Source organism: Ammodytes marinus, assembly GCF_949987685.1.
Source record: "Ammodytes marinus genome assembly, chromosome: 6".
NCBI lineage: Eukaryota > Metazoa > Chordata > Actinopteri > Uranoscopiformes > Ammodytidae > Ammodytes > Ammodytes marinus.
This window is the reverse complement of record NC_137235.1, coordinates 17,665,762-17,690,282: the sequence shown is the minus strand read 5'-3', so window position 1 is coordinate 17,690,282 and position 24,521 is coordinate 17,665,762. Positions and strand designations below refer to the sequence as shown.

The 24,521-nt window shown below is 40.8% G+C and overlaps 3 protein-coding genes across 4 annotated transcripts; 1 reads left to right on the top strand and 2 right to left on the bottom strand.

The window, feature by feature from the left end:
• Nucleotides 1–995: 995 nt before the first annotated feature.
• LOC307252490 (arf-GAP with dual PH domain-containing protein 2-like) lies at nucleotides 996–4,388 on the bottom strand (the record flags this gene model as incomplete). Its single annotated transcript, XM_080030165.1, has 11 exons — nucleotides 4,292–4,388; nucleotides 3,466–3,596; nucleotides 3,230–3,321; nucleotides 2,903–2,991; nucleotides 2,640–2,749; nucleotides 2,364–2,510; nucleotides 1,906–1,989; nucleotides 1,720–1,782; nucleotides 1,483–1,560; nucleotides 1,110–1,338; nucleotides 996–1,024 (listed from the first exon to the last, which is right to left on the bottom strand). The coding sequence occupies exons 1-11, from the start codon at nucleotides 4,377–4,379 to the stop codon at nucleotides 996–998; spliced, it is 1,140 nt and encodes a 379-aa protein (XP_079886291.1). The 5' UTR covers nucleotides 4,380–4,388.
• A 2,928-nt stretch (nucleotides 4,389–7,316) lies between these two features.
• On the top strand, nucleotides 7,317–11,217 carry tefm (transcription elongation factor, mitochondrial). The gene is made up of 5 exons (XM_080029951.1): nucleotides 7,317–7,454; nucleotides 7,792–8,279; nucleotides 8,841–8,990; nucleotides 9,111–9,289; nucleotides 10,930–11,217. Exons 1-5 carry the CDS (start codon nucleotides 7,406–7,408, stop codon nucleotides 11,192–11,194), a joined length of 1,131 nt encoding a protein of 376 aa, XP_079886077.1. The 5' UTR covers nucleotides 7,317–7,405; the 3' UTR covers nucleotides 11,195–11,217.
• Nucleotides 11,218–12,720: 1,503 nt separating this feature from the next.
• Nucleotides 12,721–20,005, bottom strand: atad5b (ATPase family AAA domain containing 5b). 2 transcript variants are annotated; one of them, XM_080029949.1, is made up of 14 exons: nucleotides 19,373–20,005; nucleotides 18,901–19,254; nucleotides 18,711–18,807; nucleotides 18,539–18,621; nucleotides 18,205–18,353; nucleotides 17,310–17,472; nucleotides 16,864–17,135; nucleotides 16,669–16,762; nucleotides 16,447–16,508; nucleotides 16,034–16,217; nucleotides 15,389–15,513; nucleotides 14,510–15,300; nucleotides 14,252–14,395; nucleotides 12,721–12,827 (listed from the first exon to the last, which is right to left on the bottom strand). In XM_080029949.1, exons 1-14 carry the CDS (start codon nucleotides 19,926–19,928, stop codon nucleotides 12,749–12,751), a joined length of 3,153 nt encoding a protein of 1,050 aa, XP_079886075.1. In that variant the 5' UTR covers nucleotides 19,929–20,005; the 3' UTR covers nucleotides 12,721–12,748. The 2 variants fall into 2 exon arrangements, with proteins under 2 accessions (XP_079886075.1, XP_079886076.1); XM_080029950.1 differs by having other exon boundaries at nucleotides 18,901–19,251.
• Nucleotides 20,006–24,521: the final 4,516 nt, after the last annotated feature.

Here is a 24,521-nt window from a genome sequence, read left to right as displayed (position 1 = left end):
TTGAAGTAATGTGCTCAAGTAGGCCTAATATAGCCTAGAAGTTCCTCAACATTAATAAAAGTGCAGTACTTGAGAAAATTGTTCATATTTACTTGCACCCTTGGTTATGACACCAAAAACTATTGTTTTCAGGAATAAGTAGCCTATTCTGTCACCAGGCCTGGATTAATAGCCCATTTTGGCTCTCTGGTCAAAACGCAAAGTGGATGTATTAAGCACACATTTATTTAGAGAAATGCACCATGTTAGCAGAATGGCCATTCTCTTTTCAGCTGGGTGTTTCATTTACAGATTTGCTCTGTGGGTCTAGGGGCCTGGTTGGTAATCCACTCCAGCCAATCTCAATAACCTGACTATGACAATGAATGAAGGCATCCGGACAGAGGCACCTCTGTAATGTATATCTTCTTCAACGTCAAATACACTGTACTGCATCTGTGTTAATTAATAGGAATATACATACACACACCTCTCAAATTGGTCACATATTATAAAGCAGTAATCAATTGATGAAACAAACAATGTATTAAAATGATTAAAAGCTTTTTAGTTTAACTTAAATATACAGACAGATATTATGAAACATTGTGTGTAAAAGATGAACTTTACCTTTTTAAAAGTGTGCAAACTGAGATAAACACAAAATACACTATAATACCTACAATAATATCAAATTATACAAAAAAATACAATATTTATGCAATAACAATCCAATAAATTCAAGAGATACCGCTTCTGATGTTCATAAGTGTGGAAAAAGCAGCAACATTCCAGCTGTGACAGAAACTGTTCACAAACACTGTTGTCCGTGCAAAATGTTAGAGTTGATCATCCGTCAGCAGTGTCCAGCAGTCCTCCCATTAAAAAAGAAGATAGTTTGACTCTTTTTAAACCCTACCGATAGGTTTTGGAGTATCTTTAGGAAGTAAGGCATCAGTCTGCTATGTCCCAAAATGATACTTATTGAATCCTGAAATTGTGAAGAATTGTTCTAGTTACTTCCCCCTTCTCAAGTTGGCTTCATCTGTATCAAAGAAAGAAAGAAAGAATGAGTTAAGTATGGGTATTCATAAATGCAGTGTGGCAGTATATCTGATGCAGTATCTTACTAGCGTAGTCCTCTGGGGTCATGGTTTGAGAGATGACCTCTCTGAAGGCATCCAGCCACTCCCTTTGCTCCTGCTCCTGCTCACACATAAAAACAAACTGCCTTTCTGGTGTCTCCAGCACAATGCTACAATGCCACCGGCCTCCCCTCGAGCTCCGGCCGCAGATCTCTGAAACAGAGTAGCCGTGACTCTCTGAGCCAATGAAGGCGGCACCCAGCTCCATGGCATCCTGACAGTGAAAACAAACAGCACAGAGATGCTGTTAAAGAAGAGCATGACAGTATTGCTTTATTTAAGTAAAAATCCTTAATAATTTAAAAAATCTGTTTTGGTATAAATACACACAAGGTAGACGCTATTATCTGTTAATTACCAGTGGCGTTTTAAAATATAGAAGCTTCCTGTTCATTGAGCACAGTGTGAACCACCTCTTCTTGAATGGCTCCCGTTGCTAAAAAAAACACATAAGCACACACACACACACATACACAAAACAAAGGGACAAAGACACAGAGAGAAAAAAAGACAATGAAAGCATTGGTTCAAATAAATGTGTCACATAATAAAAGAAAATGTAAATAAATCAGATCAATTCAGATATTTGACGGACCGTTGGGCCAGTTTTCTCCATGTACCCCTCCTTCAGGCAGTTTCTTGTTATCTGAGGTATTAACTGTGCAAAACAAAAACAAACAAAAAAAACACAGGTAACAATGTTAATTAAACACACTCTACAGCCTAACACTTTAACTTTATTTATCTATCCAAGCTAAATGTTTTAAAACATTTTTCTCACGTCAATATCCCGGAGAGTGGGATTTTTCTTCTGGAGGTATGCCAAGCGTGTGGCCCGGATAGCATTGAACAAGGATACAATTTCCTGTAAGGCGTCACATATACAGTAGGAGAGCATGTCAGGAAAGCTAATACATAAACTGCATTCATGCAACTTCACTGTCTGGACAGTCTATACACGTACTGATGTTGTGCACCTGCTACATTTGCCAAGTCAAGACACTTTATCCGTTACAAGTGGAAATAAAGAGGTGCTCCGGTGGCGTAGTGGGTAGAGCACGCACCACATTGGCTCAGTCCTTATTGCAGTGGTCGCGGGTTCGAATGTGACCTGTGGACCTTTACTGCATGTCATCCCCATTTCCACTCTGTAATCTCTGAGCTTTCAACTGTCCAATAAAAAGGTAATAAAAACAAAGAAAATAGCTTAAAAGAAGTGGAAATACAATTTTAGCTCACCTGCCCATTCTCATGATAAACAAACAGATTCCTCATGCGTTCGTCGTGCAGGTAGGAGATCTGCAGACCGTGGGCGTGGCCGATCTTCTCTGGTTGGAAAACTGCATTGAGGTCCATCATGGAGATGACAGCTTTGGGAACCTTGGACTTGGTGTTCAATGAGAGAGTTGAAGTAAATATTTCAAAAAGAACAGAAAAGAGGTATTTGAAGGCAGTACATGTGCTGATAAAGACAGAAGTTATTAAGTGATGATATGGCTAAAAAGAGCTACTCACTTCCTCCTTAATGAAGTATCTGAGGGTGAAGTCTTTACGGGACAGCAGGAAGATCCTCTTAAGAAACTGCTTGTTGTCTCTGCCCTTCTTCCACAGTGTAGACTCAAACTCTGGGTTTGACACATGAAATGAAATGAAAGACGGGAAAAGGAACCAAACCATATCTAATGATCTGAGTATTACACAACAAATACAGAGGAATTCTGAATGTTCTGTTGATGGGATGAGTATGTTCTTGAGAGTATAATCACTGAATCGATTACCTGAGTTATAAACCTGCTGACAGTAGTTGTTTTCCCCGGTGAATTCTCTTCTTTCATACTTTGCACGGATCCACTGATCCTTAAGAACACTGAAAGCCAAGCAAAGCACCCATTACTATTTCCTTATTGACAAAATACCTGTCACCAGATGAATGAATCTAATTCATGCCATCTGTGGTGGCAGCTATGCCACTATATCCAGCTCTCTCCAAGTGCTTGTTCCTCTTTCTGTACCTCTCCACTCCCATTCACCACACAGACTACGATATTCACTTTTCACTTCCACAACGCCAATGAGGTGAATGAATGGCATATGTCGTGACTCACACGCAGTCTTTTTGTCGCGGCCGGTAAAAGAAGGTAGGGACGCACTTCTCATAAATGTCTTTGGCTGCAGAATTCCCTCTTTCCTGCATGAACTGAAAGCGAAGGATGTGGGATTTTTATAAAGTTAAAACAAGTATTGCCGGGCCTTTGCAATATAAATGCAAATTGAATCGATGATAAAATACACGTTATTATCTAACCAAATAAAATGCAAAAAAAAAACGTCCGACCTTTACCTCTACTAGTGAATCTTCCCAGTGATCCAGACGTATGGATTTCATTTTGCTGACAGAGGGTAAGTTACGATGCAACCCTGAGCAGTTCAGGCACACAAAGACGCCTAGAGTGTAGGACGCCCAGTCAGGATCTGTGAGCAAAAAAATATATATTACAATGTTAATAATGTGAGAAGTAACTACAGGAGAGACTCTAGTTGTTTAAGCAGCAAGTACATACCACAATACAATACAATTAAAGTGACAACAACTTTTCTTTTGTAGACTAGTGTGCACTACAATTCTGTGGGTTAATGAAATAAGTGTATCTATATATCTGTGTCTCTCAAACACAGACAACCACACACACAACCACAACCACACACACACACACACACACACACACACACACACACACACACACACACACACACACACACACACACACACACACACACACACACACACACACACACACACACACACACACACACACACACAATTAACTATTCTTGTCAGTGATGGCAACAGAGTTATATGAGGAACAATGAGGTCATACCACAGAATACACAGCAGCCACCACTTCCCGTTGTGGAAGTTTGCTATAAAACGTGACTTAGCTATCATATAATTTATTTGGTAGTTCTTTTCACAAACAACATCACATGGCCTGATGTTTTTGTTGTTAACCATTATTTAATCTTGAGTAAAGAAAACATTTGAATTCACACAGAAATTAGATCTGGTTATTTTAAGACACATGCATTGTTGGAAATCAATCTAACAATGTTGATATCATATCAAAATGAATATAACAAGGTGTATGACTCTTTGTCAGTGTACTCACCGGGAGCTTCACAGTCAGCACACATGTTGTTACCTGGCTTCCGCGCCAAATTGAGCAGGATTTTGTTATTTCTCTCCAGATTGGCCATAGGTGATGGTAGCTTTTTTCTGTCAGACTGACATTCGAGTCCCAACAAAAGAGTGACTAGGTAACTCCATATTGATTACACTCACTCAATAGTACAGAGCGGTTCTGCCTCTGTAGCAGGTGAAAAACACAATTTCGTCTCACTATCCAATGGCCTGGCATTTCCTCTTATCAGCACAGCATCATGATGTTGATTGTTCAGCACACAAACGCAGAGGTCCAGGAATAACAGCAAAAGGAAGTGAAACATGCGTCACCACGCAACGGGCCGATCAACCAGCAATAGGCTGCTAGACCCCTATGTAGCAGACACAGTTGTGAGTTGGGACTGGTGATGAACGTTATGTTATGATTTAGGACAGGTACACTGTAAATATCTGATATATGTTGTTGGTTAATTTAAGCATATTTTGCAATTAATTTAAATTCAGGGTAACTCAAACATTTATTTATAAGCATGCTACACTTTAATAACATTATTGGCCAATAACAATTTGCTAGTTAGTTGTGTAAAATATAATTTTCAGACTTTTTATGTGAGTATTTCAAGATTTAGAGCAGGGGTGTCAAACTCATTTTGGTTCGAGGGCCACATACAGCCTCTCTGATCTCAAGTGGGCCGGACCAGTACAATAATGGCAAAATAACGTACATCAACTCCAAATCTCTAGCTTTGTTTTTCAGTAATATGCTTTATCACTGTCTACATTTGTAACCTACATTATCACGGATCACAAGGGATCTCTGTACCCCCCAGGAAATGTCTTAGTAAAGGTTGCTGCTGGCCATGGGAATAGGAGGTGCGGCGCGCAGCGGCGCAGCAAAAATTTGGGGGGTATTTTGCTCAAAGATGCCAATACGCACTAATGAAATAAACAACTGTTTATTTGAATACACAAATACAACAGGCACTGACGTTACAGTTGTCCAATTTTGTTTACTATATGTACAGGGACACATTTTGTGCAAACATGCAGACAGTACAAAATAAAATTTAATAAAAGTGCAACTTCTACTGTTTTGATTTATTTTTAAATACAGAGGTTATTGGTTGTTTTGGAATTCGTTTTTCCCAATTTAAAACATAAAAATAAAGCAGCATGGAAAATTAGGAAATAAATCTTGTAGGCCTACACTAGCATGCTCCTGCTCGTTTCGCACGTGCAGAGCCGCGGACACATCGCGCTTGCTAGTACATTAATTGTTCAGCACTAAAAATAAAAATTGTTTTATTTATTTTTTATTTTTTTGGTTTTTACTTTGCCATAAAGCACTGGAGGAAACATTAATAGCGGTGAAGCAAGATTGCCATTTACCATTTCCCACGTTGCTAAAATGTGCTTTTTTTTTATTTAGGCTGCCCCCTAGCGGCTGGAGTGAGCATTTTGGTTATTTCTTTAAAAATTCATATCTCCTCACAGGAATGGGCTAGAGACTTACTTTTTTTTTTGAAATGCTCATAAATGTGTGCTCTACAAATCGCGGGCCGGATTAAATCATCTCGCGGGCCGCATCCGGCCCGCGGGCCGTATGTTTGACACCACTGATTTAGAGGCTCCAAAATGTTTTGCTTCAACCAGGAAGAAAGGGCAGGAAGAAATCTATCTTTTCATTTTTTTGATAGTATATTTTGACGACTTAACTTTGACAATTTAGGTCCCATACCTCTGTATAATCCATTTATGATTCATCCTCATGACTGAAATATGGCTGCTGCGTATTCTGTGGTATGACCTCAGTGTTCCTCCTATCCTCTTATAACTCTGTTGCCATCACTGACAAGAATAGTTAATTGTGTGTGTGTGTGTGTGTGTGTGTGTGTGTGTGTGTGTGTGTGTGTGTGTGTGGGTGTGTGTGTGTGTGTGTGTGTGTGTGTGTGTATAATCTGCTGCCACTCAAATGTTATGGAGTATGCTGCAGAACCTTGGGGGTTAACAGAGACCGGATCTCCAGGGCACACAACAATGGAGCAGTGGCACCTTAACAAAGTGCTCAAGGTGTGTTCATGCTCTTACGTGGTGTCTGTCGTACTCCACTTGGCCTGTTAATCAAAATAAACAAAGAATATGGAAACATCACCAAAGTAAAAATGTGATGTGAGTGTGTTTAAGAATAGACAGTGAGAGAGAGCATGGTCTTACTTGCAACAGGCCCTAGGTAAGCCAGATGTAAACAGGACGCTACAGGCACAGTTATCCTCCATCTCCCAAAAGATCCTGAATTGACAAAGTACATAGTTATTTTTGCCCTTGGCAGCACACATGTCCTACAGTCGCACAGAAAACGTTTTCTGTTTGTCTATTTGTTCTGTGGATCTGCAGGAAAAATTATTTTGGAATAAAATGTGGCACCCATATCAATGACACCTGAAGTGGGCTACAGCTGAGTGCCTCATGGCCAGCAAAGCGATCAAAGCCTGCCCCCATTTCACAACCGTTGTTGACGACAGTCCTGCAGTGCAAACTGTGGCTATAGTGGTATAGCAAAGATGTCTGCAGTTTCCCTGAAGGGAGCTCTAGAGGTGAGCCACATTGTGACCAGCATGAGGATGAAGCTCCTGAAGGCTGCTTTCAAGTCACCTCCAGAAAATAACATGGTGGGGATATGTAGGCTATTTGCTTGTTCCAGCACTGTGCTTAAGTTAACCTTGTTAGGGACCTTGGTCCTCTTACAAAAAATAATAATAACGTTTTTACAATGTGATAAGTCACCTTTTGTAAAAAGTAATTGTCTGATGTACGCGTACTTGCATGCTGTGCCACTTGCTCTTTTGGCAATGTCTCACATTGTCGCCAGGCAGTAGGTGGCGGTAGCCTATATGCCTCATGGATATGCCTACGTCGGTTCCCAACCCGGATGTTACACAAAGAAGAAGAAGAAGGAGGAGGAGTGAGATCCGGAACTAATCCAAGTAGTGTTTTGGTGCCACGCCGGCCGGTTTAAATCGTCGGACAACAACCAAAGGGCAAAGTTTTTGTTCAACCTGATGATGTTGTAACTGGAAAGATCGATTATTTATTTTAATTAATGACGATGTGGTTCGCGAGGCGGTTCCTGTGGTCGGTCGCTCAGAGAAGTAGGTGTTTGTTGTGAACTGATTCGTTGTTGTGAACATGTGAATGAGCAGACTCGTAACGTTAAGCCCATTTAAACGCGCTACTTTTATTTGCAAACGTAATATTATATGTAGGCTAACTGTACCTGCTCACTGTCTTATCTCTTTAAAACGTGTTTCGTGATTTGACGATGACGACTGTTTGACTGCTCCACAGTAATTAGCACGCTGGCTCTCTGCTTACGTCACGTGCTGTGAAGAGTCCAACTTGTGATACATGTAATTCTCTCTTTCTGAATACAGTCAGTCTATCGTAATTATCTGTAAATACGCGCCTCGTCTTGTGTTTCCTCTGCAGGTCAGTATGCGGGGAATTGTGGCTTGTTCCGTCGCCCTCAGCACCGCTCCCTGCCTGAGCTGGAGCCGCGGTATCTGCAGTGTACATGCTGCTGGCGGAGCCGCGTTCCTGTGGCCGGCTTTGAGACCCTGGACGCCGCTCTCTCGTCCACCTCTGCGCCCTGCAAAGAGGACAACCGACCGCTAGACGCCTACTACACCTCCGAGCAGCGGCACGCCATCCTCCAGCTGCTCAACACCGCCTCGTCGTCGGAGCTGTCAGTCGTCAAGCTCCTGAGAGGCCGCAAGTCGCTCAACATCGTGGAGTACAGGACTAAAAACGGACCTTTTCTGAATCTGGAGAGCGTGGTCAATGTGCCGCTACTAAAGCACAAGAGCGCCGTCACCGTCTTCAACTCCATCCTCAACCCGGTGAAGAAGGAGCAGAGGAAAGTGAGGATTCAGTTGGCCAAGTTTATCAGGCCAGAGGTAGACAGGTCCTGGTTGGAGGTGAGTTTCTGATCCACCTGCCTTGACCTCTATGTGGAAAAAAATAATGCTGCTTGTAGAGCAAGAGTTTTAAACTATCTGGCTCCTTTTTTATTAATATCTACACTTTTGTTTTTTGTAAGGTTGGTCTTTAATTTCATTCTGAGTGGACCTCAAAAGTCTTAAAACACTTTGATATAATTTCCCTTAAGCTGCGGGAACCCTTTTCTGTAAAAATTAGGGATACAGATCAAAAGAGGACAATTAAAATCCATGTTGCAAAGATTTCATGACCCATAGTCTCTACGATAGGATATTTTGTTAAATCTTCCTCGCCTGGTCAATAGCATCCCTTTCACATGCTGTGTAGTGCTCTCTTTGACTACTACATTTTCTTGTGGAGCATGGGGCAAGAGAAGACCCCAAACTACACTGATGCATGGTTGACCCTGACGTTCAACTTTTCTGTGTTTGAATCTTTGTTCATCTATTTTCAGTTGTCAAACACATTGATTTAAATGTTAGAGAAATCAGGATAATTCACTACGCCCACTTGTTGTGATTCTGTATTTGTTTACCCAGGATGCCAGTTCTGTTGTGTCGATAGTATGTGGGACTAATAAAATTGCCTGGGCTTATGTGGACCGTGGGATGAACGTACTCGATTGGCAACAGGTGGATTGTCCAAATTTCTTGAAGGGAACTTACCTGGCTTCTGCTTACTTGAATGACGTGAGTATGACTAAACCAGAGTCCATGTTATTACTGGGATAGTGACTAGCTGAATAAGTTTCGGTAGAGAAGCTTTCAACCATATGCAACTTCACCATTTGCCTTTTGTTCTGCCGCTAGGTCTCCGCAGTCGTGTCCATCCTCCCATCAGCTGACTTCTACATAATAGAGAAGTCCTCCATCTCAGTGCAGAATACGACTCTATTCCCCGTCATGGCCCACATGAGGACTGTGGAGGCCATGATGTTTGCTCTGCTGGAGCCAAGGAACACACCACCTGACACCAACATTCCTCCAAGGTAGGGGAAAAAAATAGATTTTATATCAAGGATGATTTCTCTACTATACCCAGGGGCAAAACCCCCTTTTTTCTGAAAACAGGCATGGGCTGTTGTAAGAGGTTGTTCACCAGAAATTATATCTAGGACCTTCAAGGATCACAACCTGGGTGGACAACCTGGTCAACTTCCTGCTGGAAAGCTACAGGGGGTGAACATTGTAACCATGGTTTAATGCGAGGGTAAAATTGAAACATTTAAACTTAGATATCATCATGAAACTTTGCCAGTTAATTACTGACATTAAAACAATGATTTTTTGTATTGAAGTTCTTTTAATTATTTTTTTTAATATATATGCAAATTCTACTGTATTTCACAAATTATGCGCACATTTGCATATCTTTAAAAAACTAAAATCAAGATGTAGGATAAAGCCAGAGTTAAAAAATGTATTGCATTTTGCAACATATCAGTGTCCAAACAGAACAGATTTGGGATACAGCCTTTTTCCATTTTATAAATAAAAAAATACTATGCACAGGCCTTAAAAATACATTTCGTCATGTTTTGAAGAAGACCATTTCTCATAAATCAGACAGACAATGAACAACATGTGAACAAATCCTTCTGTAATAACCTTCAGAATAGTGCTAAGAATTATTATTGAAAGTTTAGTTCATGTAGGGCTTCAGCAGTTGAGATTTTTGGGTCAGAGCAGTGAAAAAAACTATCAACTCATGTCTATCTAGCCACTATCAAACCAAAATGATCACTTGATTTCTCACAGGGGAAGTTTATGTAGAAACTTAATACACTAATATTTTGTCAATGCAATAAAGATTTCAACTCAGGCTGTATCCAATATCTAGATTTTAGTTTTTTAAAGATATGCAAATATGTGCATCATTTGTGAAATATGCCAAATTTGCATATATAAAAAAAAAAAAATGAAAAAAACTTCTATACAAAAAAATAATTGTTTTAATGCCAGTGATCAACTGGCAAAGTTTCATGATGATATCTTTAAGTTAAACATTTTAAATTTTACCCTCACATTAAACCATTGTTCCGATTTTCTATTTCGGCCCCCTGTAGCTTTCCAGCAGGTAGTTGACCAGGTTGTCCACCCAGGTTGTGATCCTTGAAGGTCCTAGATATCATTGCTGGTGAACAACCTTTTACAACAGCCCATGTCCGTAAAATCACTTTGCCCCCTGGGTACTATGAAAAGGCAACACAATCCTATAAGAACAAACACATTACAGGTCAAGTCAGTTTTTTGTTGTTGACCTGCTACCTGTTCGTACTGTGTGTGCTGTGCACTGAAAAAAAGAATCCAGTATTAATAAACAGCCCTAAGCTCTGTAAACAGGCATTTTGCTAGCTACAGTGGTCCCCCTTTGTTTACATACCCGTTTACAGATACTAGGCTATGTATATGTAATAACACCAGATTTTTTTTCAGACCACGCACACACAGTACAAACAGGTTTCGAATCATGAGGAGATATTCACTGATATTGACAAACAGAGATTTTGTCAACAAGCGTTCTCCAGAATCGCTGACTCCACCTTTTTTCATTTTGAAACTTACTTTCTGTGGTTTTTGGTGAACGTAGTTGAATTGACTTCCCCTCATTTCTCCCGTCCCCCCGCAGAGTCCTGAACATGATGCGTGTTGCCGTGGGCCGTCACTTTGGACTAATGGTTGGCGAGTCGCGGACAAGCGGGGCGCAGATGGTGCGACAGCTGATGACAGAGTCTGTGACACAGAAGCTTCCCAGGATAAACTTCCCCTCGGAGATGCTGGTGAAACACAGGAATTCTTTCCAAATGGGCAGCAGAAGAGGAGGGGAGGAACTGTGCGACGCCCTGCTGCAGGCTGTCGCCTTTTACGAGCTGCTTAGCCAGTCTTCCAGTTAAACCAGTACATAGACTGATCCAACGCCCCCCAGACGGTGCACTTGAACTACATCCACTCCTCATGCTGAGCCCTTTGAACTTCTACCAAATTAGGACAGATTTGGCTGTTCATTTAAGCACTGACTTTTCTAACTGTTACATTAAACACTCTCTTTGTACTGGTTTTTGAGATGTTGAGCATGAGGGTTGAGACAGAGGGCGTGTTTCCAATACCCATCCCCGCTATTAAGTATGGTAGAAAAAGATTTCGGATGTCCCCAATACATGTGGTCAGATGCAGCATGCTTAAATATCCGGATGCCCTACTTCATCAGATCATGAGTGTGGAAATCAGTATGATTTTTTTGGCGATTCTGACCCACAATCCACTGTGCACCGGAAGTTACGTCACATCAACTGAGCCTCCATATGAAAACTACCGACAATGCGACGGATATACTGTATAAGCCAGGGGTGTCCAAACTACGGTTGGCCCACGGCCCGCTTTTTATTGGCCCGTGGCCGATTTTAAAAATATAATGTAATATGGCCCTTTTTAATTTTTATATAATTTAAATGCACTCATTATATTACAGAGAAATATGTCCCATAAAAGAAAAAGAGCACCAAGCCCATCCCAGAGGACCCTGCATATTATTTTATTTTAAATTAATATTATGGAAAATCCATGTGTCCTTCTCCAATAGCTTCTAATTCATCTGACAGTGTCTCAATTTTTTTTTCATACAAAATTCTTCAGCTTTAGCCTCTTAATTTCCCTCTCAAAGTGCACCAGATTCATGCATTTCACTTTAAAAACTTTAAAAAATCTCCCAGGGAGGCATACCCCCGGTCCCCCCTTAGAGGGGCGGGATCTCGGCTGGCCACTATTTTCACCCAGCTGGACATTGGACGCAAAAGCAGAAAACACTGGATGTATCAATGGCATTTAACAAGAGGGGGAATGTATCTGTTTAATGTGCAAGTAAAGTGTTGCCGTGAAGAAGGATTACAATTTACGAAGACACTATGAAACTAAACATCAGAGCAGCTACATGTCCTGATAAATGTGTTATTTTTGCAAAGTGGCCCGGCCCTTCGTAGATTTTTCTGTATGTGGCCCTCAGTGAAAAAAGTTTGGACACCCCTGGCATAAGCCAAAGAGGCAAGTTCAAGGTGTGATGTTCTACTGAAGTAAATAACTACGTCCCAATTGAAAGCCTATTTCATGCTAACTACATTTGTTTAACAATTCTACATACTACAGCTGATCGTAAGAGTATGCGATTTGGAACACAGGACTGCTTTATTCCTGCTGTCTACCTCGCTTTGGAAAACTTACATAAAGTGAAAGCAACCCACATCACTACCTGAACAATGTGTGTCGCATTCTTTGAAAATAATTTACATTTAAACATTTACAAAAATAGAATTTTATTTACCTTTCATGGGTGCACATGTAAATAAAACGTTGTTTCTCATCTCAACTGCATAATAGAAGTTTGACAGTATTCAGGTAAAAAAGAATGCACAGTTAAATAAATATTGACTGGAGGTAGTGAAGATACTTTTTCTCTATGAGAAATCTTCTGCCAGGAGTTGAACGGTTGACTTGGAGATATCCATGTGTATGCTGCTGAGGAAGTTCTGACACCTGACATGGAGGAAAAATAATTAGAATTGTGTCTGCAAATACTGAGTGTTATTTCAATGTAAAATATCACACTAAAGGTGCAGTCAGTGATTCTGGAGATTGCATGTTGTCAAAATCAGTGACAATCTCAATATCCGATACCTCTCCGTACTGTGTGTTTGTTGTGAAAAAAATCCAGTGTTAATCAACAGCCTGGGCTCTGTAAATTGGCATGTTGCTTGCTACAGTGGGCCCCCTTTTTTACATACCAGTTTACAAAACTAAGGCTGTGTATTAAAACCACTTTTTTCAAAACACAGCTTGAGCTCTTTTTTCCAACTACAAATAGTAAGTACAGGTAGCGGATTGTGAAGAGATATTCACATATTTGACAACAAGTGTTCTCCGGAATCGCTGACTCGACCTTTAAATTATGACGATTCAAATGGAAGACGTAACTGATAACATTAGTTGATTTCGGATCTACAATTGATGGTAATTTGTTATGGAAGCATGCAACACCCATATTCTGTCCTTCACTGTCACACTGAATACCCTGATCTGACCACATTTTATTATGGAGTTAAAATTGGATTTAATAATATCAGTGATTATTGAGAACCGGGACAAAAGGTCGTCTTCCATATGTAACTGCTGTTATCTTTAAAACAAATTACAAATTTACTTTAATGATTAAAAAGAGCTTTTTTCATCAAACGCAACACTAAATAATCTCTCATCAATAAAAACTTTTTCAACAACACATTCATGTCTTATAAGGATTCTAAGTTGTGGGACAACTTTACTATAAGTCAACACCGTCAGACATTTCATTATGTAAAATGTAATAAAATCAGGCGAAATAAGGGGCAGCTGTAACTTTGACTTGTCAAATTCTACCTCTGCAGAGTACAGTAGAGTCAGACAGGCTCTGATAAGTGTTGTAGTTTTAAAATATTTTACATTTCGAATCTTGAAAGTCCTGTGTCACAACAATGATATTTCAACACCGACTTACACTTTCTGAAGAAGTTATTTGAAATTTTTTGATCATTTTATTTTCCTGAAGTAGTTCATACTTGCACCTAACAACAGAAAAACCAAATGGCTCCTAGATAAATTCCATTTGTTATGTTTAAGAAACGTTAAATATGTCAACACATTGAGTTGACATCCGACGGTGGTGATAGGCCAATGACGGTAAAAAAAACAAAAGCTGGGAGGTTGTGTCAAAGCTTAGCTCAGTAGCTTAGTATATGTTGAATACATACATGTAATTTAATTTGCCGAAACATAGGGTTTGTATTTTTAACATTGCACCCTGTTTTGTCCCACTTCTCAAGAATCACTGATATATTAAACAATTGCTATCGTTCTAAATTAATTCCTTATTATTTGAACTCGCAATCGAACGTGAATTTAAATCTGTATTGTGTATAGCTCACCTGGTTGGCTCCTCTCTCTGAAGGCGACAGATGTAGCGGAGGACGGGCAAGTAGTCCACGCTGACGGCTTGTCTGTTCCCCAGCAAGCTGAAGGCTTTCATGCCCAGCACCCTCCTGCTTAGCTCGTACCTCTTTTTGGATACACTGGTAGGGGAAAGGCAGGAGTATGACAGTGAATAAAACAAACCAATAATCAGTCATTGGACAGTGACAGCGAACAATCATTATTGTGTAAATTGAGATGGAGAATAAACTCACCTTGGTGTGCAAAGAGGTTGAAAACTAAAGCAGAGGCTCTGTCTTTTGGAATAAGCCGGTAAGATCAGTGTCTCCACCGGCCTTCCTCCCCACTTATTGTCTCCCTGTTCCTGCCTATAGATTTGGGCTTTGGTCCACGCTTCAGACACTCGCCAACAGCACCTGTGACACCCCAAGCCCTCGACAGCAGCCTGAATATCTAGCAGCATCTCTAGGCTTCTGCTACTGCTGCTTCTCTCCTCATCCTCCCTCATCTCATCTAGCATGCCGTCCTTTATCTCAGCTCCCGTCCAGACAAACATCTCGGCTTTGCACGAGCCTGTAACGAGCCGTGGCGTTGCAGCCGGCACCACCGTGGCATCAAGGTACGACATGAGGTCAAAGAAGTCGGCCATTGCGTCCAAACTGTCGGTTGCCACTCGGGCTACGTTTTGTTCGATCTCCTCTCTTGAAAGTGAGGCTCTGTGAGGAGTTTGTGTAGAACTAGAAAATGGTGTGGTGGCGTCCAACACTGTGGGGATCTGTTTCTTTCTGCTGAGCCTGGAGATATTCCTCGGAGGTTTGCTGTCAGTGGCTGCTGCAGACACCTTTGGATTGATGTTTCCAGAGTGTGCCGGCTCACTTCGCGGCCCCGAACCAGTCCCCTTGTCCATGAGTTGGAGTGAAGTTAGTTTGGGGCCGATGGGTAGAAGGAGCTCCAGGTTGGAGTACAGAAGAGGCACCCCGCCTCTCCAGCTCTCAGCTAGGAGCCGCAGGAGCTTGAGCGTTTCCATTTCAGACCAGAATTGACACTGAAGAATTAAATAAAGAGATGATATTGACAGATTAAGTCAATAAAATTTAAAATTTAAAAAAATGATTGATTATAACAATACTTGCCTTTAGAAGGTTTAGCAGTTGGGTTTGGGTCACAGGGTACAGTCCCAGCATGCTAACAGTGCAACCTGAGTCACATGGAGGAAGTTGGGGCTCTACATCATCTCCTCTTTCAGTAATATTTGAGTCTAGATAAGGAAAATGAAATAAATCCTGTAACTCTATCGACATTGAAGGTTTTTGATAACAGAAATCCTTGTCTATATAAGGAGGCGTGACTGATTTATTTAAACCTCCTACAAGAAGCCTTGACATTTTTATGAAATAGTAAATTTTTTCCAATAAATTACCTGTAACAGCAAGACCATAGGCAAAAAGACAATGTTTTTGTTTAGTTATTATTAGTGTCTTTGCTCAGATATGATCTCCCTGGAACTTAGACAAAACAATTCATGGCAGGCCTTTGTTTTCTTTGCTTCACCATCGTCATATTGCCATTATTAATTTGGACAGTCAAATATAAATACATTACCTCATTGCTGTGCATTGTGTGGTATCTCTTTCACTCGCTTCCTCAACATATACACGTGCCACTGTTTGGTGCTTGGGCGCTGGGCTTGTAATAAACACTACCGCTTTTGTCCAAAACGTGCCACTAGAATCAAACAAAAACTGAAGGCTCCTTGTAGCCACTGTAAAGTAACTTACGCTGCGTGTGTGTAGTCTCCTTAGGCAAGCCTCTGCTTCCACCACTGTGCACCCAGAGCTGCAGTTGCAACAGGCAGCGTCTGACGTCACCTCCCAACAGCCTGAGAAGGCTTCGCACGTCGTCCAAATCCAATCGCACGTTCTCAGCCAAACCTACCAGTTGCAGGTAGCTACAGACGTTCACCTGACAATATCAAGTAGTTCATGACAAACTCAAACACTCCGGCTCACATTGCCTCTAAGAACTTTGCATGTATGTGTGTGTGTGTGTGTGTGGGGGGGGGGGGGGGGGGGGGTGTCTTAATAGCACACTAAGTAAGTGCATACATACAGAAGGTGTGAGCTATTTTAGGAAAACATGCATGCAAACGTTTCACACCAAAGTCGCACAAAGGGTACAGAGATAAACTTACTGCTGATGGGCTTCTGAAAATGATCTCCAAGCTGCATTTGAATCTCTCTCTGAAGGACGGATCTGAGGACGACATTTGTTTTTGCATCACAGCTTCTACTACAATCATTCTATTGAAAAGTACATGGTGTGTGTGTGTGTGTGTGTGTGTGTGTGTGTGTGTGTGTGTGTGTGTGTGTGTGTGTGTGTGTGTGTGTGTGTGTGTGCCTGTGTGCGTTTTTACCATTGGTGGTGAGAATGACTGGCCTTTTAGTGGTAATCATGAAAGCCTTGATGGCTGCGAGGAAACCAACATCGTCATCAAATATGACGTCAACCTGTGGGGGAGCAGAAAGTTGCAAAAAAATAACAGACCAAACACTGGTTATCCATTCAAGTACATTACTTTTTACAGCGGTGCTTTTGCTGAATGGTTTACCTCTTCAAACAGAATGAGTGATGTTGCCATTTTTCTGTTCTGTGGCACTGTTCCATCATAGCCTGGTGATAGGTTTCCCGATTTCTTGCAGTCTGGCGTTTCACATGGCAAGGGGCCGCCGTTGTGTAAGTGATCTGCTTTGGCCTTCATCTTAAAGTAGTTGGCCAAAGTGACAGAGGGTCGATGAGCCTTCCCTTTGCGACTGGAACAGGGAAAATGCGCTGCTCTCTTTTTTGAGGTAGAGTTGACTTTTTTCGGAGGAACTGTTTTTACTGTTAAAGAAAATAACATAAAAACGTGTCAAATGTGCTTATATGACATTAAGCCCTCCATTACTGTCCAAAGGTATACATGGAAACACTACATAAACCTTACAGCATATGTTTTTTCACTGATAAACAAATCATTATTGTCTTAGTTAAATCATTCCGTCTTCTGTGTCCTACCAGGTAAAGGATCAGATTTAGGAGCGCAGCCATAGTTGTTGAGGTAAGTTGGTTTCAGTGGGTCCTTCCCTGACATCTCCACTAGGTGGGACTGGGTGGCCTCCTTCAGCTGGGACAGGACATGGCGGCCACTGCGCTGTGACGAGCAGTTCACTTCAAACACCTTTTGTGAAGAAAAAAAAATCCATCAAAAGAATAATTCCTCTTATTAAAGTGTTATGTCCAGATATTGACGATTGATTCAGTTTGACAATCAATTTAAATTAATTCAATCATTCTATAAAGAAGTTGGTGGTCTAGACACTGATGCCACCACTGATGAAACTTTTTGGCTGCATGTTGAGAGACCTGCTGCTTAAAGACATTTTTTTCCCACGTGTATTACATAATTCCAGCTAGGCTATATCTGTGAGAATCTAAGTAAGTAAACATTTTACATTTTAGGTTATGATGATATGAAGTGGCACCTCAGAGCTGAGGTACAACAATGCCGTTTGTATGGTCAATAATAAGCAGGTTATACCTATGTGGGAATCCCTCAACCTAAAAAAAAAAAAAAAAAGTAATTCTTCTAAGGAATTTTCTTATGTCTAATTTGAATTTGATCTGACATACTATTGTATGTTTTTGTTATTACAGTTTAAACTTTTTGTTTCAGATAATAATAATAATAATTCATTTTATTTATAGGCGCCTTTCAGAGCACCCAAGGTCACCTTACAGAGCGGAGTTAAAAAGAACAAAGACAGCAATAATAAAAGAACAAGACAATTTACAAATTACACAAGTGGGATGAATATGGGTGAAAGACAACAGTTAGACGGAATATGCCAGTTTAAAAAGATGTGTTTTAAGTTGGGCCTTGAAAGTTGATTCCAAAGATATTGATTCCAACCTTGAAGCCAAGCTCCTGGGAGCAGGCATACACCGAGGCGGTCTTGCCCACACCTGGAGGTCCTGTAATCAGCATGGTGTTACACGGCGGCTCCTCTCCTTCGTCCTCTACCCCAGCCTCACCCTGGAAGTCTCCACAGTCCCACGAGTCTGCACAGGAAGATAGTTTGATTGTCAAAATAAAAACTAATCTAAATTCATGTGGAAACCCCTGAAATAAGAAGGCTAAATAAATTGTTTATTAGCAGGCTGATACATAATTGGATTTTTGAACCTTAGCTTACATACAACTTGTATGTGGACAAAAGTTAAACGTGACATATGCCAGCTCATACCGTTGCTGTTTTCTTCTCTTTTCCTTTCTTCCTCTTTTTTCCTCTCGTAGCAGTCAGCTCGTAGTTTCCATTTTTTCAACCAACTGAATTCCAAAAATAGGTTTTCCTCATATTTATTTCATGTTTAATGGTAAGTGAAGGGAGGAGAGGGAGCTATGTGTACAAAACTCACCTTTGTAGTTTATTCACAGAGGCAGAGTTGCCAATGACTTCCCCTGAATGCTGCAGGCTGTATTTGTCCGTCCAGAGAACATCCTCAAAACTGGAATCTAGACAAAAAGAAAGGCATCCCTACAATTTAAAGGACATGAAACAAATCAGGGATGTAAAAAAACAAAACAATCAACTTACAACAAGTTTACCTCCTTGGAGAGTGTCAGAGGTCTTGACTGACTGGCTGCTGTAACAATCTGTGTGATCTATCAATCCATTGTAGGACTCAGAGTCCTGTCCCAGTCCTGCTGGGCTCCCACTTTGCTGCCTCAGTCTGCGAGAGCGACTCAGCTTGTTGCTTCTGGGCTGCTTCTTGCCTGTGGAGACAGTACTTTCCTGGGGACCATGTTGTACTGACGTGTGACAGTGACCCGTACCACCAGTGGCACACTCTGCTGCAAGACCCAACCTCGGACGTTTGGGGGGCACCCTCTCAGAGCTTTCACTTCCTCGTTTCCTCTTCTCTTTAAGGTGCAGGGAGCTTAGATCCGGGGAATTGTCTGCTTTGGAAAGGAGCGAGCACAAATAGCCTACAGTTGGATGTCGGAGTAAAATCATTATAACCTTAACAATTTATGAATGCAGATGCATTATACACAACCGATTGTTGCTCAATCTCACCTGTGGATCCCAAACCCTTCAGTCTTTCCCTGGCTCTTTTTTGCAGAGTGCTGAACACTGTGCTGGCTGGAAATGCTTGGTTAGATGTTTGGATCTCTTGCAAACAGCCACGCAGAGCCGAGGGTAATAGCTGTCCTCTCTCTGTGTTCGTCTGGCGACAAACTGCTGATAACCGCTGCTGACTTTCCACCAGTTGCACACCCTCCTCACTCAGATTAGCCTGCTGCAGCCTCTCTATAGGCCGATCCGACTCCACTTCCCTGCTCCGTTTACTCTTATGCTGCAGTGTCAAAAACAAGAACACCGGTGCAATTTTAAGGTCTTTCTTCCTCTGCTCCTGAACTGGTTGAACCTCTATGCCGCAAATATCAGCAGCTGCAGCAGCAGCAGCGGTTGAACCATGTGTGTGTTTTGCTTCCAGTGAGTTTGCTGAAATGTCATCATTGAAGCAGCTCGACTCTGATAACATTAACGTTATGACGGTCCGCGGCTCGTTTTTGTTTCGGCACGGCGAGCCATCTTTACGTTTCTTGCGTTGTTTAAGTTTGTTTCGCATTTTTGAAGACTTTGGCTGTCAGCGTCACGCATGATCCGTCAGTAACACAACAATAAACAATAAACCTGTTTGGTTTGAGCTTTACTTGCCTCTTCTTCTTCTTTGTTGTTTTTATGGCAGTTGTAAACCCAGATTGGATGTGCATTAGCGCCACCAGCTGGACTGGAGTTTGGAACAAAGATTATTCAGCAAACAACTCTCGACACCTTTCATCAGTTTCTTTTAATACGTAATGTTAGGTCTTACCTGCTGAAAATTCCAGATGTGTCCTCCTTCTTTACATCCTTCAAGTGTGTTACTTGAAATGGTTCATCACCATCTGTTACCATGACTATACAGAACTTCGTTGCCGCATTAACACAATAGTGCAGGGTATACTGTTTGAATTCTCCAAAAAGATCCGGAATGTGACCCTGACACTGCTGTGTAACGCCAAATATTTATCTGACTTTTGAAACCCATTTTCAGTGTTTAAACTAGACAACATTTGAGTTTCTACAGGTAGGCTTACCTGTTAAATTAGCTGGGAAAACTCACATGTGATAGGCTACTGAACCTGAACGGCAAGTAACGGATTTATGAGCGGACAATGTGACCGACACAAATTGACCGACATTTTTTCCCTGGTAAGTGCTTCGGCCCACTGCCCAGCCAGCTCGTGATTTTCTGGAGCTAATCGTTTTTTTTTAAATAGCATAAATGTTGTGTTGTGGACACACTGTCAACAAAAAACATAAGACTACTCATATTAAAATGTAACGATTTAAATAGAAAACAGCAAGCCTAAAGTTAGTCTGTTGTTCTTCTATAGCCAACAGAAGGCACTTTACTCCTTGGTTTGTTGAATTACCAGTAGGCCTAAATTAGCCTACAGTAGCATAACAGTAGCAAAAGGGTCGTCATTTGCCTACTGGGACATTTCTCCCACTGTAAAACGACGAAAGGTAACAAAGAAAATGCCACGAGAAACATCAGAAACCACCTGCTAAAATTTAGCCAATAGGCCTACAGGCAATTTTTTGTATTGTTTTTTTTTCTCAATTGCAAAATAATGTAAGCAAACATTAGGCCTATAATTGATAACTTAATTTCGACATAAAAATACTGTAGACCTATATGGTATGTATTGCTACTTTTAGTCTTGACTTTAATTGAAGGATTTGAATAGCCTACTTCCACATGCCAATTAATAATTACTAATTAGCCTACAGGCCTATACATTTTCTCACATACCTGAGTGGTGGTTAGCTAAGCAGGTGACCGTCCCAGTGACCACCCAATCATTATTATAATCTTGCACTTTATATAGTTGAATGACAGCCGGACTCGTACACAAGAATTTCACTATGCATTGCCCTCTGCAATTGTGTATGTGACAAATGATAAAATTAACTAACTAATACTGATGGTTTTCAGTAGAATCCTGCACGTAGTTTGTTTTTTGTTGTTTCTTTGTTTGTGGCGAGGTTTTTAGCCATTTATGGAAAATCCCTAGCCTTTCTATTCACGTTGCCTTTTTTCTTGTCTCTTTCCTGTTCCCAAGCCTGTGTTCTCTTCCTGGCTCTTCCTTTCCACCTCTCACCTGCTTGTTTACCCTATTGTTCAGCTTTATGTCCCACAAGCCCGGTCTGAGCTAGGAAAGACAGCTTTTAGCTTCAGTGCCCCTGACTCCTGGAACAACTTACAGCAACAAATTAAACTAAATAACTTCATATCCTTTAACCAATTTAAACAAACTATTTAAAATCTGCCAAACTCTACCTGTAACTGTTTTAATTAGGCTATATTGTACTTTCACCCATTTAATTTTAATTGCTACCACTTAATCTTCACCACTGTGTAAATGTTTCAATTGTTTTTCTCTTCACCTGTTGTTGTGTATTTGATGTATTTGCGTTGAATATTGTTTATGTATTGTTGTTTTTCCTTTGAATTTGTTTGAACTCGACGTCATTGAAAATGAGGGTCACCCCTCAATTGGTCTCTCGAGGATAAATAAAAGTTAAATGAAAATGAAATGAAAATCTCTCCACTCTTCACCTCTGTCTAACCTCTTTCTTTTTGACCTTTGTCTTCCAGAGTGTCTGTGCTTCATCTCCAGCATGACAGATTTAATGGGACAGACAAAAGAGCAGCAGGAGGTGGCGTTCACTATACCAGAACAACAAGGTCTGAACCCAGACGTCTCCTCGACAGAGAAGCTCCCCTACCCGTCCCTAGCCCCTTGTGTATTCCGCTGCTTCAAACAAACATCAATTCCCCGTAAATGGTGTCTCTTCTTGACATGCTGCCCATATCCTTTCTAACTGCTGGAAGTCTAATCTTGTGTGCCACCTGTTAAGACCAAATGTGTTCAAATCCCAATGCTTCTAAGCTAGAATAAATATTGTACCTTGATGTGTATTTCAGAGTTTCTATGAAGAATTTAAAAAAGGATTTGAAGAAGAGCGTTAACTTTCTCCCATGCCTCCCTATGTGTATTCTCAGCTGTCTGCTTGTTAAATCAATCACTACAACATAATATACAGTATAAACCTGACCATTATAAGTCCCACTAGCTTGTATATAACAAGCTGTTGTTGATAAATTATGTGTTTGAATGTGATCTCATTCTGTGCATGTTGACCTTGACCTCCTCCTCCACATGGCTGGACGTTTTCTCCACATTTATGGTGGTGGTCAGCTGTGTTGCTTTGGGTATGAACAAGCCCTGTGCACCAAAGAGACAAAGCTTAGAGGTTTGTGAGACCTCTGCACTCTACTGAGTTGACTCTGAATGTGAAATGTACACTTAACGTCTCAGTGATGCAAAGAAAAAAGAAAAAAGTTTAAATATCCACTGTGAATCTGCATTTCCTTTCTCTACATTACAACACATGGCCAACTGATTTCTATTATTGCAGTTTGGCTAGTTCTGTGTTCACTTATGTTAGCTTTAGTGTTGTTGTTTCTGTTTTCTGTTTAACTGTACTTCTGTGTCTGACGTGTGTGGCCAGATAGTGGAACTGGTTCTCTTTGCGTACTTCATGGTGGAAATGATCATCAAGATGGTGGCCCTGGGACTCTATGGCTATGAAGGAAGTTACTTTAGGTGCAACTGGAACACGTTTGACTGTTTCATCAACTTTGGAGAGTTAGTATCCATTCCTTTTGCCCACGCTTTCAAACTGTTCCAATTTTTCTTTAGTGTGCAGATATAACAAGTCACCTTAGAACAACATCATATTTTATTTCTCAAGACAATTTGAGCAATCTTTCAAGCACAAATATAGCAGGGCTCTTAGTTTTAAACCAGAGAAACAAGAAAGTTAAACTGAAAGAACACAAAATAAAGCTCTTCTTCCTTTCTCTGTGCACCTGTCTCTTCAGGTTGCTGGATAATATTCTGTCTTTTGTCGGCCTCCACTTGTACTTCATTCGAGCATGCAGGTCAGTGAGACTGATCCCCAAAGTACATAGTAAGTAGACATCTGTGGCAGCATCTGAAGTGCTCCTGCATCCACATGTTACATACATTTTCTGCATGTATTAATGTCATCATAGATCTGTTCTTTTGTGATTTTTCTGTTGGTCTGTTCTGTACATGACATCTATTGCATGGCCCATACTAACTACGTAGCATTGCTAAGTTGTCCTCACTTCCTTTATATTCAGAGCTATGATGGTTTTCATTCTAGCCATCCGATCACTACAGTGGCTGAGAGAGAGCTTGAAGTAATTCATCAAATCAAATACCCAATTCATGCAATTTTAAGAAAATAAGTATTTTTAAACAGATGATCATTTTGATCCATATTAATTAATTGTTTCAGTGTGTTTCCAGGCACACCCTACAGTAGGTGTTATACAGTATGTAGTCGTGTTAATTTTGTGTATAATTATATAATTGAAACATGTCAAGATTTCACTGTGACTTGATGGATGTTAACCGCTGTGATAAACCTCCCAAATTTCTGACTTCTGATCTTTGTCATAGTTGAGGTACAACAGTAATGCTGAATAAGGCAATAACCTGTGAGCAAAAAGTATGAAGTATTATGAACTTTTGACATTTAACAACAACAGTATACAACTTTTTTGTTGCACACAACTGAGGCTGGCTACAGGGAGGATGCTGTAGGTGCCAAACTTACAATATCAATACATTTTGAATGAAAGTAAAGTATTAATCATGAATGTAAACTCTGAACATGTGTGCATAATAAGCATGCTTGTGTTTGTGTTACAACGTGTACCTTTTTGTGTTCATCTTTGTAGGTCTGAGAGTCTTGGTGGGAATACTCCTGGAAACCATGCCCATGCTTGGAAATGTTCTCGTCCTCTACATCTTCGTCATCCACATCTTTGCCGTTGTAGGAATCCAGCTGTGGGCTGGGGAGCTGCGCAACCGCTGCTTCCTGGGAGAGGACATTAATGCGTAAGGAAATTGTTGGTCTGTTCGTTTAATGTTTGCATTTTTCTCTGGGATGAGCTTAAAAAATTGCTCCAGATATTGTTTTGCGGTACAAATGCGGTATGTGATTCCTGATTGGTCAAAGTTAACATGAGTTGACACTTTGACCAATCAGAGCGAGGCTCCGATTCTCTGTTCTT

What these genes read in the sequence shown, in the direction of transcription:
- tefm (XM_080029951.1), top strand. Translation starts at nt 7,406, where the DNA reads ATGACGATGTGGTTCGCGAGGCGGTTCCTGTGGTCGGTCGCTCAGAGA. An exon ending in CTTCTGCTTACTTGAATGAC is followed by an intron (nt 8,991 to 9,110) that starts GTGAGTATGACT and finishes TTCTGCCGCTAG; the next exon opens with GTCTCCGCAGTCGTGTCCAT. An exon ending in GACACCAACATTCCTCCAAG is followed by an intron (nt 9,290 to 10,929) that starts GTAGGGGAAAAA and finishes GTCCCCCCGCAG; the next exon opens with AGTCCTGAACATGATGCGTG.
- atad5b (XM_080029949.1), bottom strand. Translation starts at nt 19,928, where the DNA reads ATGCGAAACAAACTTAAACAACGCAAGAAACGTAAAGATGGCTCGCCG. An exon ending in TTTTCAGAAGCCCATCAGCA is followed by an intron (nt 16,218 to 16,446) that starts GTAAGTTTATCT and finishes TGATATTGTCAG; the next exon opens with GTGAACGTCTGTAGCTACCT. An exon ending in AACTGCTAAACCTTCTAAAG is followed by an intron (nt 15,301 to 15,388) that starts GCAAGTATTGTT and finishes TTAATTCTTCAG; the next exon opens with TGTCAATTCTGGTCTGAAAT.